General features: G+C 33.4%; 1 protein-coding gene across 1 annotated transcript in view; it reads left to right on the top strand.

Moving 5' to 3' along the window:
- LOC121370634 (sphingolipid delta(4)-desaturase DES1-like) overlaps positions 1-13,933 on the top strand; it is a 29,082-nt gene extending 15,149 nt beyond the window's left edge. The window contains exon 3 of the mRNA XM_041495999.1: positions 3,771-13,933. Within this exon, the coding sequence (XP_041351933.1) occupies positions 3,771-3,950 (180 nt within the window). The 3' untranslated portion in view covers positions 3,951-13,933. The remainder of the gene's footprint in view (positions 1-3,770) is intronic.
- The last annotated feature ends 494 nt before the right edge of the window (positions 13,934-14,427 follow it).

Below are 14,427 nucleotides of genomic sequence, written 5' to 3'. Positions count from 1 at the left end.
TCGCTCCAGCCAGTGCACCACGACTGGTATATCAAAGGCCGTGGTATGTTATCCTGTCTGTGGGATGGTGCATATAAAAGATCCCTTGCTGCTAATCGAAAAGAGTAGCCCATGAAGTGGCGACAGCGGGTTTCCTCTCTCAATATCTGTGTGGTCCTTAACGAAATGTGTTGAGTTCGTCATTAAATAAAACATTTCCTTTCCTTCTATCACGTGGTGACGTGATCCGATTATACTGACAGGTCATATTGCATTGTCAGCTGTTTGATCTTAAATAAAACCTTTCCTTTCCTTCTATCACGTGGTGACGTGATCCGATTATACTGACAGGTCATATTGCATTGTCAGCTCTTTGATCTTAAATAAAACATTTCCTTTCCTTCTATCACGTGGTGACGTGATCCGATTATACTGACAGGTCATATTGCATTGTCAGCTCTTTGATCTTAAATAAAACATTTCCTTTCCTTCTATCACGTGGTGACGTGATCCGATTATACTGACAGGTCATATTGCATTGTCAGCTGTTTGATCTTAAATAAAACCTTTCCTTTCCTTCTATCACGTGGTGACGTGATCCGATTATACTGACAGGTCATATTGCATTGTCAGCTGTTTGATCTTAAATAAAACATTTCCTTTCCTTCTATCACGTGGTGACGTGATCCGATTATACTGACAGGTCATATTGCATTGTCAGCTCTTTGATCTTAAATAAAACATTTCCTTTCCTTCTATCACGTGGTGACGTGATCAGATTATACTGACAGGTCATATTGCATTGTCAGCTCTTTGATCTTAAATAAAACATTTCCTTTCCTTCTATCACGTGGTGACGTGATCCGATTATACTGACAGGTCATATTGCATTGTCATCTGTTTGATCTTAAATAAAACATTTCCTTTCCTTCTATCACGTGGTGACGTGATCCGATTATACTGACAGGTCATATTGCATTGTCAGCTCTTTGATCTTAAATAAAACATTTCCTTTCCTTCTATCACGTGGTGACGTGATCCGATTATACTGACAGGTCATATTGCATTGTCAGCTGTTTGATCTTAAATAAAACCTTTCCTTTCCTTCTATCACGTGGTGACGTGATCCGATTATACTGACAGGTCATATTGCATTGTCAGCTGTTTGATCTTAAATAAAACATTTCCTTTCCTTCTATCACGTGGTGACGTGATCCGATTATACTGACAGGTCATATTGCATTGTCAGCTCTTTGATCTTAAATAAAACATTTCCTTTCCTTCTATCACGTGGTGACGTGATCAGATTATACTGACAGGTCATATTGCATTGTCAGCTCTTTGATCTTAAATAAAACATTTCCTTTCCTTCTATCACGTGGTGACGTGATCCGATTATACTGACAGGTCATATTGCATTGTCAGCTCTTTGATCTTAAATAAAACATTTCCTTTCCTTCTATCACGTGGTGACGTGATCCGATTATACTGACAGGTCATATTGCATTGTCAGCTGTTTGATCTTAAATAAAACATTTCCTTTCCTTCTATCACGTGGTGACGTGATCCGATTATACTGACAGGTCATATTGCATTGTCAGCTCTTTGATCTTAAATAAAACATTTCCTTTCCTTCTATCACGTGGTGACGTGATCCGATTATACTGACAGGTCATATTGCATTGTCAGCTGTTTGATCTTAAATAAAACCTTTCCTTTCCTTCTATCATGTGGTGACGTGATCCGATTATACTGACAGGTCATATTGCATTGTCAGCTGTTTGATCTTAAATAAAACATTTCCTTTCCTTCTATCACGTGGTGACGTGATCCGATTATACTGACAGGTCATATTGCATTGTCAGCTCTTTGATCTTAAATAAAACATTTCCTTTCCTTCTATCACGTGGTGACGTGATCAGATTATACTGACAGGTCATATTGCATTGTCAGCTCTTTGATCTTAAATAAAACATTTCCTTTCCTTCTATCACGTGGTGACGTGATCCGATTATACTGACAGGTCATATTGCATTGTCAGCTCTTTGATCTTAAATAAAACATTTCCTTTCCTTCTATCACGTGGTGACGTGATCCGATTATACTGACAGGTCATATTGCATTGTCAGCTGTTTGATCTTAAATAAAACATTTCCTTTCCTTCTATCACGTGGTGACGTGATCCGATTATACTGACAGGTCATATTGCATTGTCAGCTCTTTGATCTTAAATAAAACATTTCCTTTCCTTCTATCACGTGGTGACGTGATCCGATTATACTGACAGGTCATATTGCATTGTCAGCTGTTTGATCTTAAATAAAACATTTCCTTTCCTTCTATCACGTGGTGACGTGATCAGATTATACTGACAGGTCATATTGCATTGTCATCTGTTTGATCTTAAATAAAACATTTCCTTTCCTTCTATCACGTGGTGACGTGATCCGATTATACTGACAGGTCATATTGCATTGTCAGCTGTTTGATCTTAAATAAAACATTTCCTTTCCTTCTATCACGTGGTGACGTGATCCGATTATACTGACAGGTCATATTGCATTGTCAGCTGTTTGATCTTAAATAAAACATTTCCTTTCCTTCTATCACGTGGTGACGTGATCAGATTATACTGACAGGTCATATTGCATTGTCAGCTGTTTGATCTTAAATAAAAACAAAGACATTTTCAAACATTTAAAATGGATTAAAAGTATTGCAAATGTTCACGGAATGTTGGATGGTGTAATAGCATGCAATAAAAATGGCCGACGTTAATACTATCACTATAGCTGATGAATATATACTTACGTTCATTCAGATGGTTATCGTCTGCTATTGTGTTTCATGAAGAAAGAATGTTCACCCTTTTGCGTATTTTCTAAATACATTGGGAAAATCTTTATACTATTCAGTTTAAATGAGTATGATAATTAATTAAATACACTGGTCGAATACTGGGGTTACTGCCCTACATAGTTTTAATGATGTTATATAGCAAATACTAAACAAGTTCTCGTGTGATGATTAAAACACATGAGTTGTAATATAAACAGTCTCCCACAGGAACGAGTCTAGTACTTTATTTATTACACCATACATCAATGAAGAAAAATATCACATAATGACTTCTAAAATAACTCAACAAGACACAAAAATGCACAGATTAAAGACCAGGAAAAAAATTACATCATATCATGGTCACTTTCATTTATCAAGCATTCCTACGCCACACATAAATCAATGAAGTGTACATAAACAATATTATAAACATATTCAAGGCTAAGCAAAATCATTAAAATATATATTTTTTTAAAGTATGCTGCTAACATTAATTATAAAAATTGACAAGTATTTTTCCGATATAAAAATATGAATTAAAAAAAACAATGGGCACACTTTTTGCATGAATATCTATGCGGAGTTGTACTGTGTGACACAGTCGATCACCTGATCAGAGGTCATGACCTCTCAAAAGACTTGTTCCACACTACAATATCAGACAACAATGCTGATAAATTTGCCATTTGGTTCGCTTCTAAGTCAGTGACGTCATATGAAGAGAACGAAAAAAGATATTACGTCATACTTTTACTTACTACAAGCGTTTTCATTGAATATCTTAAGGAGAATAATTTTTTTTTTTTAAATATATTTGTGGGATTTCTTTAATAAAAACGCAATAAAATGTCTTACAGAGACTCCTAATAAGTGTAGTAACAATTTATTAGAATATGAGAATTGAATTATGATCATTTGTGCAGTTGCTTATTGGTGTTGAATGCTTTCAGATCAAGAAGATTGCACCTGAGTATTATGACAACTTGCCACATCACACATCATGGGTGAAGGTTATCTGGGATTTCATCTTTGACCCCAAACTTGGACCCTATTCACGAGTCCGCAGACATACAGTAGCTAAGACAGTGAAGAAACAAGCTGTGAATGGAAAAAGTGATCATACTGACTGAGATAATTGGCAAGAATCATAAATGTTTTGTCACAGGTGAAGTACTTAACAAAATGCTTTATCTTCATCTGGATTGAATCAATTTTCAATATTTTGAGCTTTTTTCCTTTTTTTCTTCTTTTTTTTTTCTTTTTTTTTGATAACTTTATGATTAATGTAATCTTAAGGGCCATTCACCTTTATCAACCATTTTATGGCATAAAAGACCTTACGTTGGAGGGAAAGTGGTTAATGGTAGCATACACTTTTAAAACAAACAAAAAGGTTGTTAAAAATGGCCTTTACAAAATCAACATTATTGGTGTACTTTCAGAAGGTATTAGGAGGGGTAAGAGTGCTATTTTTAAAGTTGTAAACATGTTGATACTTCTTAACAATCCCACAATAATATTTTTAGTATTAAGCTTGAATTTGCTTGTATGCAGATATGCTCCAATTTCAGTGTGTTGAGTTACGTAGTGCATTTGTAGCAGTGGCAATGGGGAAAAGGGCTTCAGAGGTATTTGCAGTGACATTTTTTTATTTTAATCATTCTTACATTTGTATTCTCTGCAGGCTTTTGTATTTAAAGATCTGCTTAAAGACTGTTTTCCTTATTTTACTGTTTTTGGTTTATTTTTATTTTATTTTTTTATACATTAATTTTTTTTGGGGGGGGGGGGGGGGGGGGGGGGGGGGGAGGGCGGGGGTTATTGGCACATGTTGCAGGTGTATTTATATGCCTGGACCTATGTCAGTTGTGAAAACAATATTGTTTTCTGCAATCTGATCACCTTATGAAAATCATTCCAGCACCTCAGTCATAAAATAAGTACCATTAAAATGGGGGGGGGGGGGGGATATTGATAGATATTGTTAGTTAATGTTAATGTCAATAATATACATTGACATTAAAAATTATATTATGCACACCAGGGGTTTAAAAAAAAAAAAAAAAAAAAAAATATTCACTTGCCCCATATATTTTTCCACTTGCCCATACTTCTTACGGTAACCAGTTGTGTTACTCCTATTTAATTTAATACAGTGCTTAACAATGTAATAATATTGAAAGTGATTGGTTTAATTGCACAAATAAAGAATTTTGCCAGTAGGTTACAACACTTACCCAGGATGTACTAAATGTATTTGTCTGTCCAGTAGTATCCACTGTCTTCTCTACTTGTTTGTTTAAACTTTATTTTTCAAATGGTGTCCATTTGTTGATTTAAACTTTGTTATTTGTTTGGTAGTGTCCACTTGTTCATGTAAATATAATTATTGTGTCAATGTATGTCTTAGTGACCACTTGTTGTATGGTCGTGGCTCTTGTGAGCCATTACTTTATGGCTGGCATTGGTTCAAAAATGTTTAAGGATTTTGGGCCATGTGTCATTATTGTGAGTATACTATTTATCACTCTCTGCCCCAAAACACTTCTCTAGGATGTTTTTACCCTGTTCATAGCTGAGAAGTCTCTCGCAAACAGCTGTAGCTGGACTCAAAGTAAACATGAGCTCTGTTACTCTGTAAATGTTTTTAAATAGTGCAAGTTTGGTAAACAACAGCAGGAGGGGTGTACATCGATTGCAGCCTTGTATTATTAATTTATTGAGCATAATTTTTTTCTTTTTTAAACTATTAATAAAGCAGAAAAAATGAATATATTCATGTATGCTTAGAGGGCATCGTACCATCACGATTATGATGTAGGGCTAATGGAATCTAACTTCATCTAACAAGTTCATTTTACACCAACGTAGATTTACATTTGCAAAGTACTGAAAAAACATTAAGTATGTTCTGCTACAAGGTTTATTATATCTAAACTAAAAATTAGTAAAATATCTTGCAACTTTTATAAGAATAGCGAAGAGTGTGACGTAAAACAAGGTCAGGGAATTCCCACCACAAGGTTGGTTTTTCACAAATGTAGTACTTAGCATTTCGTATTAAGAAATTAGGTTTTCCATCTGCAAATTTTCACATTTGTTTCCCAATTAAATTGATGTATTAAATGTACATGCAATAAACATTTTATTTACTAAAAAATATTTAAGAACAGTGAGTAGGTGCGTGTGTGCAGGAAAATTTGTAACAGGATCTAATTAGTCTCTGACTGTCGCACTCGCAAAGAAGTATACAGAGCTGCCAACTACTACGCTTAGTCAACTTTTGCTACACTCGGTTTAAAAAAATCCAGTATGATACGCTAATGAAAACCCGTAATAACTTTTGCAACAGATAAACGTAACTGGATGATTAGTGTATTTGGCCAAAGTTTCTACTAACGAATTTTGTTTTATTTGCGAAACGTATACATTTCATCTTTATCACAAATTATAGGTCTACATAGTACAGTTGAAAAGCAGGCGATATCTGGCAGTTATACTAAAAATTGAACGTAATCTTGGAATACAGTAACTAAAAACTGAATTCCTCATTTCTGTGGCTTCCTCTTTTTTATTTCAAGATATAAAAGTATAATTTGTGGATTAAGAACCATTGTAAAACAGTTACAGTAAGATGTATTCAATAACAGACGTAGTTTTACTTTGGCCGACCCCAGTGTCGCGTACTATAAAACCTTCAAAGAACTGTTCTTTAGTTACGTTACACTTTCATCCCATGAATATAGAAAATTGCATGTGAACGTATGGCAGTTAGGAATAGAGTAATTTTAATTTTAATTTGAAATAAGAATATAAGCATTCAAATTTAGTATTGATCACATCACACAACAGTTAATTTTGGGTTTATTGCATTTCGATGCTAGGTTGTTGTTATTTTTGTTTTTTTTGTTTTTTTTAAATTCTGGTCATTCATATTCCTGTTCAAATCGCCCGACTTATTTGACAACATTCGTTACATTTTGGGTATGTCTGTATCCCTTAACCGATGACGAGCGTTATCTATGCTAAAAATAGCATGACCCAGTCTTTTGCTGTTACTATGACGTAGTTATTTGCTGTTTTCTTTTGCTGTTGTTTATGACATTCGGCCATGCTACGCTCAAATATCATTTGCTACTCTCAGCTTGTCATGAATGCTACTCTCACTTGTGGCTAGGGGTTAGCAGCTCTGAGTATACTTTGCCTGAAAATTTGGAAAATTAAATATCCTGAAATGCAATGTCCTGTATTCTACAAGTAAAATTCATTCTGAAAAATAGAGGGGTATACTTTTTTAATATTTAAAACCAAAAAATCTCTTTGGTACGGTCATCCCTTATGACACACACACACACACACACACACACACACACACACACACACACACACACACAATGAAAAAGAAAAAAGAAGCATACACACAAAAAATCCCCAAATTAATGTTATTCACTGTGAAATCATCAATTCAAAGTATCGTATTTTCAATGATCATTCTAAAGTAAAGGGTTAAAGTTAAAAAAAAAAAAAAAAATCATAAATTCTTTTCCAATTTTTCTTCACTCCGATAGCAATTTTGTAAAATTTATTTTTACATTCACAAATTAAGGGAAATAAACATATTTAGTAATACAGGGCTTACAAGTGCTTTGTATTATGTGAAATTGTTTGACACGTACAGTATAAATTTTGATTTAAACTGCTTACGTTTTGGGACGAGTTTAAAACAGAAGAAAACAGACCCTTGAGAAAAATAAATGTATAAAATATGAAATCAAGTCTGGAAATAAGCGGCTGGTCACGGTTGTTGTCTGGTACCTATTTGTCATTTGTCAAGCTTTGACAGTCACAGACTTAATATTAGTATTTCTGTGTTGAAGTAATCCGAAACTAGTGCACTAGTGTTGAAGTAGTTTGATGCAGTACGTTTTAAAATGCATGTTCTTACGAATGGCAATTAAGCAATGAAAATTAAATACAAATGTATAATATTTGTTTTAAAATAACTAAAGTACACAATATTCAATACGTTTATTAGATGCTTTATTATAAAGTTATTTCAGTTTCGAACGTTGATTGGAATTCATTGACATTTTGTTGGCTTCATCACAATGACTAGGCAGTTGTGAATTTAATTTTTCTGTTGTCATTTTTTAAATGTCTATTTAACTAAATCAATTTTTTAACTTTGCTTCGTGGAAAGATATCAACTGTATTTCCTTTCCATATGAAATTGCAGCATATTGGAAAGTCTGACAAACCATCAACTTATTTGTCAACGCTCCAATCCCAAACCAAGTGCTTATAAATTGCATCATTTGATCCACAATTGATTGTAGTTATTTACCGATTTTATTACTTTTTCTATTATTGATAGTAAACAGAATACAACACACACTTTATTCTCAATCCAAACCCATCAAAACCATACTTTTTAACTCAAGTATTTCAGACTAGATTGTTAATAAACATACTCTTTAAATCATTTGTTTAAGTACAGTAAATACAAATAACTTTCAGTTTTTAAATAACAATACAAAACTTGTATATTTATTAATTTAGAAATGCTTTTTGAATGTGACAGAATGTAGCTAGCATCTTACAAAGAATGATGTCATATATTTTGTATGATGTCATACGGCAAAAGCCTTACTATGTTGACCATACTCGATTTATATACACAAAAATGGAATAAATAATTATTTTGAGACTTCATGTAGGATTGCAGGGTAAAAGAAATAACTGGTTACTTCTTAAGATATCGGCTTTATCCTGCTCAGGTCGAATGACATAGGTAATTTTGACAGGCACCGCTACAAAAATTATTTCCAGGCTTATGAAAGCATGTTCATATAAATTACACATACCCTTTGTGGTTTTACATGTAATTACATTAATATTGTACTTACTCAGGGTTGATCAAAAGTCCATTCTGCTTACACTAAGCATGTACAAAAGTTGGCAGATGGCCTTAAAAAACAAAACAAAAAAACCAGACAGACAATCTAAAATTTGGGTTGAAATTGCTCTTTTGTTTTCCAAACATTTTGTTCCACATCTCTGTTCAGTTATAAAAATATGTATTCAGTGATTATGATTCATGTCGTCTGCCATCTTTGTTGTAATTGAAAACAAGTCTGCGTCCAGTGGTTCAAACTGCTTTATAATTTTTAAGATAAAATTTGGTTAGCAGTTTCTATGACTTGTAACATAAATGATGTGTATTAACTTGATGTGTGCTGACCAAGCAGGACTGGTAAACATTCTAACAAGCTACATGTCACGTCTTTTAGGTACATGTTCAGTGGACAGCTTGAACAGATCATCCCTGTTAATTTATGAGGATAATAGTATATACAAACTTATGATTCATGGCATATTTATAGTCATTGCATTAACTTTTATATATTGTCTGTATACACTGAATGTTTATGTGGAACATAAAACCCACATGGTTTATTGATTTCTATTGGTTTAATTTTGTTAATAATATTTAGTTTTTGTACTGTAACTCTGGTTCAATTTTGTGTTCAGTGATATTTGAATTATTTGTATACAGTATCCTTAATTACCTGAAGTCTCAGAATTTGACCTATCGATTCGGCATGTATTTACACTGTCGGAACAGATTAGTTGTTGGTGTACAGCATGTGCAATTTTGAAAATTGGTGGGAGTGCATTGCCAGAGCTAAAAACAAAACATTTTTTGCCTCAGTATTTGTTAAGTTGTCTCTTACATACTTACATAACTTTGATGATATGTTATTAAAAATTAGTTTCTGATATTATATGATCGAAATATTAAATTGTATGATCCAAAATATGCATATAGTGTGTTCTTAAACATATGGCTTTAATCTTCATTACTGTCTTTGTGTGTGTGTGTATGTGTGTGTGTGTGTGTGTTTTTAAATGCAGAACTGTGGTTAAAGTATGTTAAGAGCATGTTGGTATAGATCTACATTACCTGTACACATGTAGTTGATTTGGGTGATTCTGTGCATTTTCCACACACACATAAAAGCAAATTACGAAAAACAAGTGCAGAAATGTTCACTGCTTTCCATGTTTGGTGAGTGAGGAGCACAAGCATCTGCTCACCTCATGGAGAGGCCTCAAACAAACCATGTCCTTCAAATGGTCCTTCCCCCACCCACCCCAGCATCTTGGAAGTTATTGTTTTAATCTACGTTTTGTGAATAATATAATTTTATAAGTAAATATTAACTCAGACTTTATTTTATTGTTTTATTTGACTGAGGAAATTCTGTTTGTCTTTACATTATCAAGCATTTGGTACGAGTGTTTACCAGGTGATTCTTTCAACTGCAACCTCTACCTCCCTTCCTTGTAATCTTATCAAATTGCTTTTACATATCCTTTCAATTGGTAGCTTCTATTTGGTATGTTTGCTCACTAGGTCATGGACCTTTCATCTGCACACACTGAATATCATAACTGATGCCATGTTCAATAAGTGAGTCTTTCAACAGTGCTGTATATTAGGTTTATTTCATTTGTTGTCTACAGAATTACCCATATCAGCTGGTGGTGTTGTTGTTTGCCACATACTGTTAGATATTATATTTGAGTATACAATGTTTGTCTTCCATGTGCATAAAGCTATTTTCATTAAAAAAATATGTAAATGTGCTAAGTAATAATTCATGCTTTTCCCAATTTTAGGTATTTGTGTTTAAAAGAGCTTTGCTGTCATGTTCTTGGAAGCTTTAACTGTAGTATTAAAACTGGTGAAAACAAATGCCTTTGGTGACAGTAAATTGGTTTTACTTTTATCTTTCACTGACCAACAAAACTTTACTTAAATGTTTGCTTCCTAATTATTGTACAATAAATAGGAAACAAAAACATATGTGACATTCATTATATATTATGTACCTTCATTTGTTTTTAGAAAAAAAAAAGATTTTTAATTTAATGTGAAAATGAAATTGTGGTTAATGAATTCTAGAGTGTGTGTGTGTGTATGTCAGTGACTGCCGTTTGACGGACACGATTGCGCCCACGCCTGTATAGCACCTGTAATTTACTAAATCATATCTCGGCGCACACAAAAAAATGCTCCCCTTAACAAATTTGCAAGGTTAACATTTTATACTGTTAACGTATATAATGTTTGAGAACTTGAAACTGAAACAAAATACTTTCGTTCAGAAAAATAAAATAGTGGTGTCTTCCTTAATATAACGTATCAACTGTTCTCATTCGGCCAAGGTGGTCCGAATTATCACAAATTTGCAGAACAGATGGTTGAGGTGTGTTGCTTTTGTAGCAATCCCGCAAATTAATTGTAACCAATGTTAAAATAAAACAATATTGCTATGTTTATTTACTTGTTTACTTACTAGTAACTCCCTGTTATATTTAATTATCGGTTTTTAAGTTTTGCTTTCAAAATGTTAGCGTGTTGTTAGGGGGTGGAAATTAGCGTTTGCCGAACTTGTTGCATACACTTACGCCTGACATCAGTGAAAACTTCAAAACAACAGTATATAGTGATAGTTGTAAAGTTATTCATTGAGAATGGTTAGTAATTAATTATTAATGAGCAGTTAAAACTTCAAAATGACAGTGATGAAATTAATATTTGTTTGATGATTATTAGTGGTAAACTTGTTAATAGGACTAAAATGAAAAGTACCGTGGTTAGTATAATTATAAATGACAGAGAAATATGAACAGATATTAATTTTATTGTTGAATATTATTATCAGTTTGGTGACATTTACATTTTAACAATTAAGATATGCTAATTTCTGAGGAGAGCAATGACTCTTGTAAATACAAATTCAGGGGAGCTTATTTTTAGCTCCTGAAGATTTACAAACGACGGTCACTGGGTGTGTGTGTGTGTTTGATTAAAATAAAGGCTTCCTTTTAGCTTATATAGCTTTCATGGTGTTATATATTAATTGCATTTAATTTTCAATGGTAGATCATTTGTTATTACATAAAGTAAGTTCAGTAAGGAACTATGTTGATTAGAAGTTTGTAGTTAATAAATTAATGACTACAATGACATGTGATATTGAACTTTATGCACACACTAGAGCTGGGCGGTATACCATATATACCATTCAGTATCGGTATCATGTCAATACTGATATACAGTACCGAGCAAATTTCAAAATACAGAAATTTTGGTATTGGAAAATACTTCCCGCCATTTAGTAAAGAACTAATACTGTATTTGACGAACGCATAATGGTTTGGGTATAAATCAGACACGAGTCTTGTGTATGGAATTTTATTTTATTTAGATGAAATTAGCGGGTGAGCCGTAACTCGGGTATGCATTTAAAGCTGAGTATACCGAAAATACGATTCGATATCAGTATCGGTATTGTGTCAATACCGAATACCGTACTGATACCGAGGTGAGTCGCCCCAAAATACCAATATTGATATTGAACCTGAAATTTTAATACCACCCATCTCAGTATACACTTTAATACTGATTATTATTATTATTTTATTATATTTTTTTGAACTAAAATGTTTTTATTCTCCTCTCTCTCTCTCTCTCTCTCTCTCTCTCTCTCTCTCTCTCTCTCTCTCTCTCTCAAAAAATTGTTTTCCAGACTGCAAATTGATTATTCTTGGAAGTTGTGTTCTGATTAATTGATATATTTTTTAAAGGATACTGTGTCAAAAGCTTTATAGTTATTGTAAATGTTTTTCGAGATATATTTTTGGTCTACTATTAAAAAATAAATAAAATATTACCATAAAAATCGACAAAAAGTAATTACGGTTGTGCAGTGCATTAATTTTTTTATCTGCTGAATAGTAATAAAATAATAAAGAAGTTGTTAATTAGATTAAAAAGTATTTAGTTGATATAGCTCTGTAATAGGTCATATAGGGTAATCAAAGATCTATATAGATACATGTACATATGTATGTATGTATGTATGTGTGTGTATGTGTGTGTGTGTGCAGTTTTTATCCAAAAATATTATCAGTTTCAACTTTGGCATATCTAATCAGAAAAACTTGTAGCCAAATTCAACTTTTAGTTCGCCAGACACAAAATAGTTGTAGATCTACAAAGGGAGATCTACAACTATTAATGAGCTTTGTGGCAAATTGATAATGAACTGATTGATAACTAGCATTTGGCTATTGACAGCTTAAAAATTCTATGTATGTGTACAGGGTTACCCATGTTTTTAGACTGATAATCAGCACCATTTCCCAATGGCTGTGTTGTTTTATATTCCAAATTCTGAAAGTAAATAATTCCCATTTTTAATTATTATTACAAATGTATTATAAAGACGAGGGGGGGGGGGGGGGGCGTAGCCAAATGGTAAAGCTCTTGTGTGCTACACAGTTGGTCTAGTATCGATTCCAATCAGTGGGCCCTTTGGCCTGTTTCTTGTTCCAGCCAGTGCAACATGACTGGTATATCAAAGGCCATGCTGTTCTATCTGTGGGGAGAGTGCATATCAAGATCACTTGCTGCTAATGGAAAAATGTAGCAGGTTTCTTATAGAGGGTTACTGGTAAAACATTTTTTTTTTTATCAAAGATCTATATAGATGCATGTAGCCGATGAATAATAAATGAATGCTTTGTGTGCGAGGCGTAAAGATCTGATTGGAGATCAATAATGGTGTGTGCTAGTTTTACTTAATTCTACATTTTAGATTGTACAAAATAGGTTTTGTTTCTTCTGAAAAGTCAAGGAGCTGTTCCAGAATTGATCACGTGAGGTGGGACAGGAGGCCATCCGCAAAATAAAGTTTTGTTTAAATCATGTGTGCATAATCTGGTAGATGAAAAGAAATAATAATTACATCGTCTCCCGCCACCCCATGTGATCAATTGTGGAACGACTCTATATAGCAATACTAGCAAACGCTATTTTCCAAACGCTCGTTAAATAACTGAAAAATGTATAAATGTTTTGACAATCATTGCGTTATTCTCGCTAGCATTTTTAATGAAAGTGATCTACATATTCAGCTATTCAAGACATTCACTATTTCCTCTCAAATATATTTTGTTTTTAACTATTTTGTCAAGCTACTAGTAATCGTTGATTTTGTGTGCAGTGCATTAAGCAGTTAAATAAAAAAAATGTTGTCTGCTTGAGGTTTCTATTTGTCTATTTTCAATAATAATGTACCAACCGTTAATAAGGATGGGGGGGGGGGGGGGGGGGGTAATGCCAGTATTACACGCACACAGAGAGACAGACAGATACACACTTGTGAAAATATCAGCTTCGGTGGTTTAGTGGTTAAGCCATCGGCTGATAAGTATTGGATTTACACCCAGCTATGGAGGTGTTTACCCAGGACAACGTGTGTGTGTGTGTGTGTGTGTGTGTAAATATACTGAACAAAAAAAGAAACTTCCGATTTGTACATATAGTATTTGTTGTGTTAAAGAATTCATTGTGTAATGAAATTATATAGGTAGTATTAGCCTTGAGCTGTATTATCAGGATTCATGAATTTTATCGATTATTTTTGCACTGTTAATCGTCGACAGCATGAAATTCAATTTGCACGTGCATGCATGGTTCGACATGTCCCGTGTAGTTAGTATTCGGTCAATTTGTTTTACTTGTCTTGCAGA

Source organism: Gigantopelta aegis, chromosome 4 (genome assembly GCF_016097555.1).
Source record: "Gigantopelta aegis isolate Gae_Host chromosome 4, Gae_host_genome, whole genome shotgun sequence".
Taxonomy (NCBI): Eukaryota; Metazoa; Mollusca; class Gastropoda; order Neomphalida; family Peltospiridae; genus Gigantopelta; species Gigantopelta aegis.
Note: the sequence above shows the minus strand (reverse complement) of the source record. Positions and strands in the feature narration are given on the sequence as shown.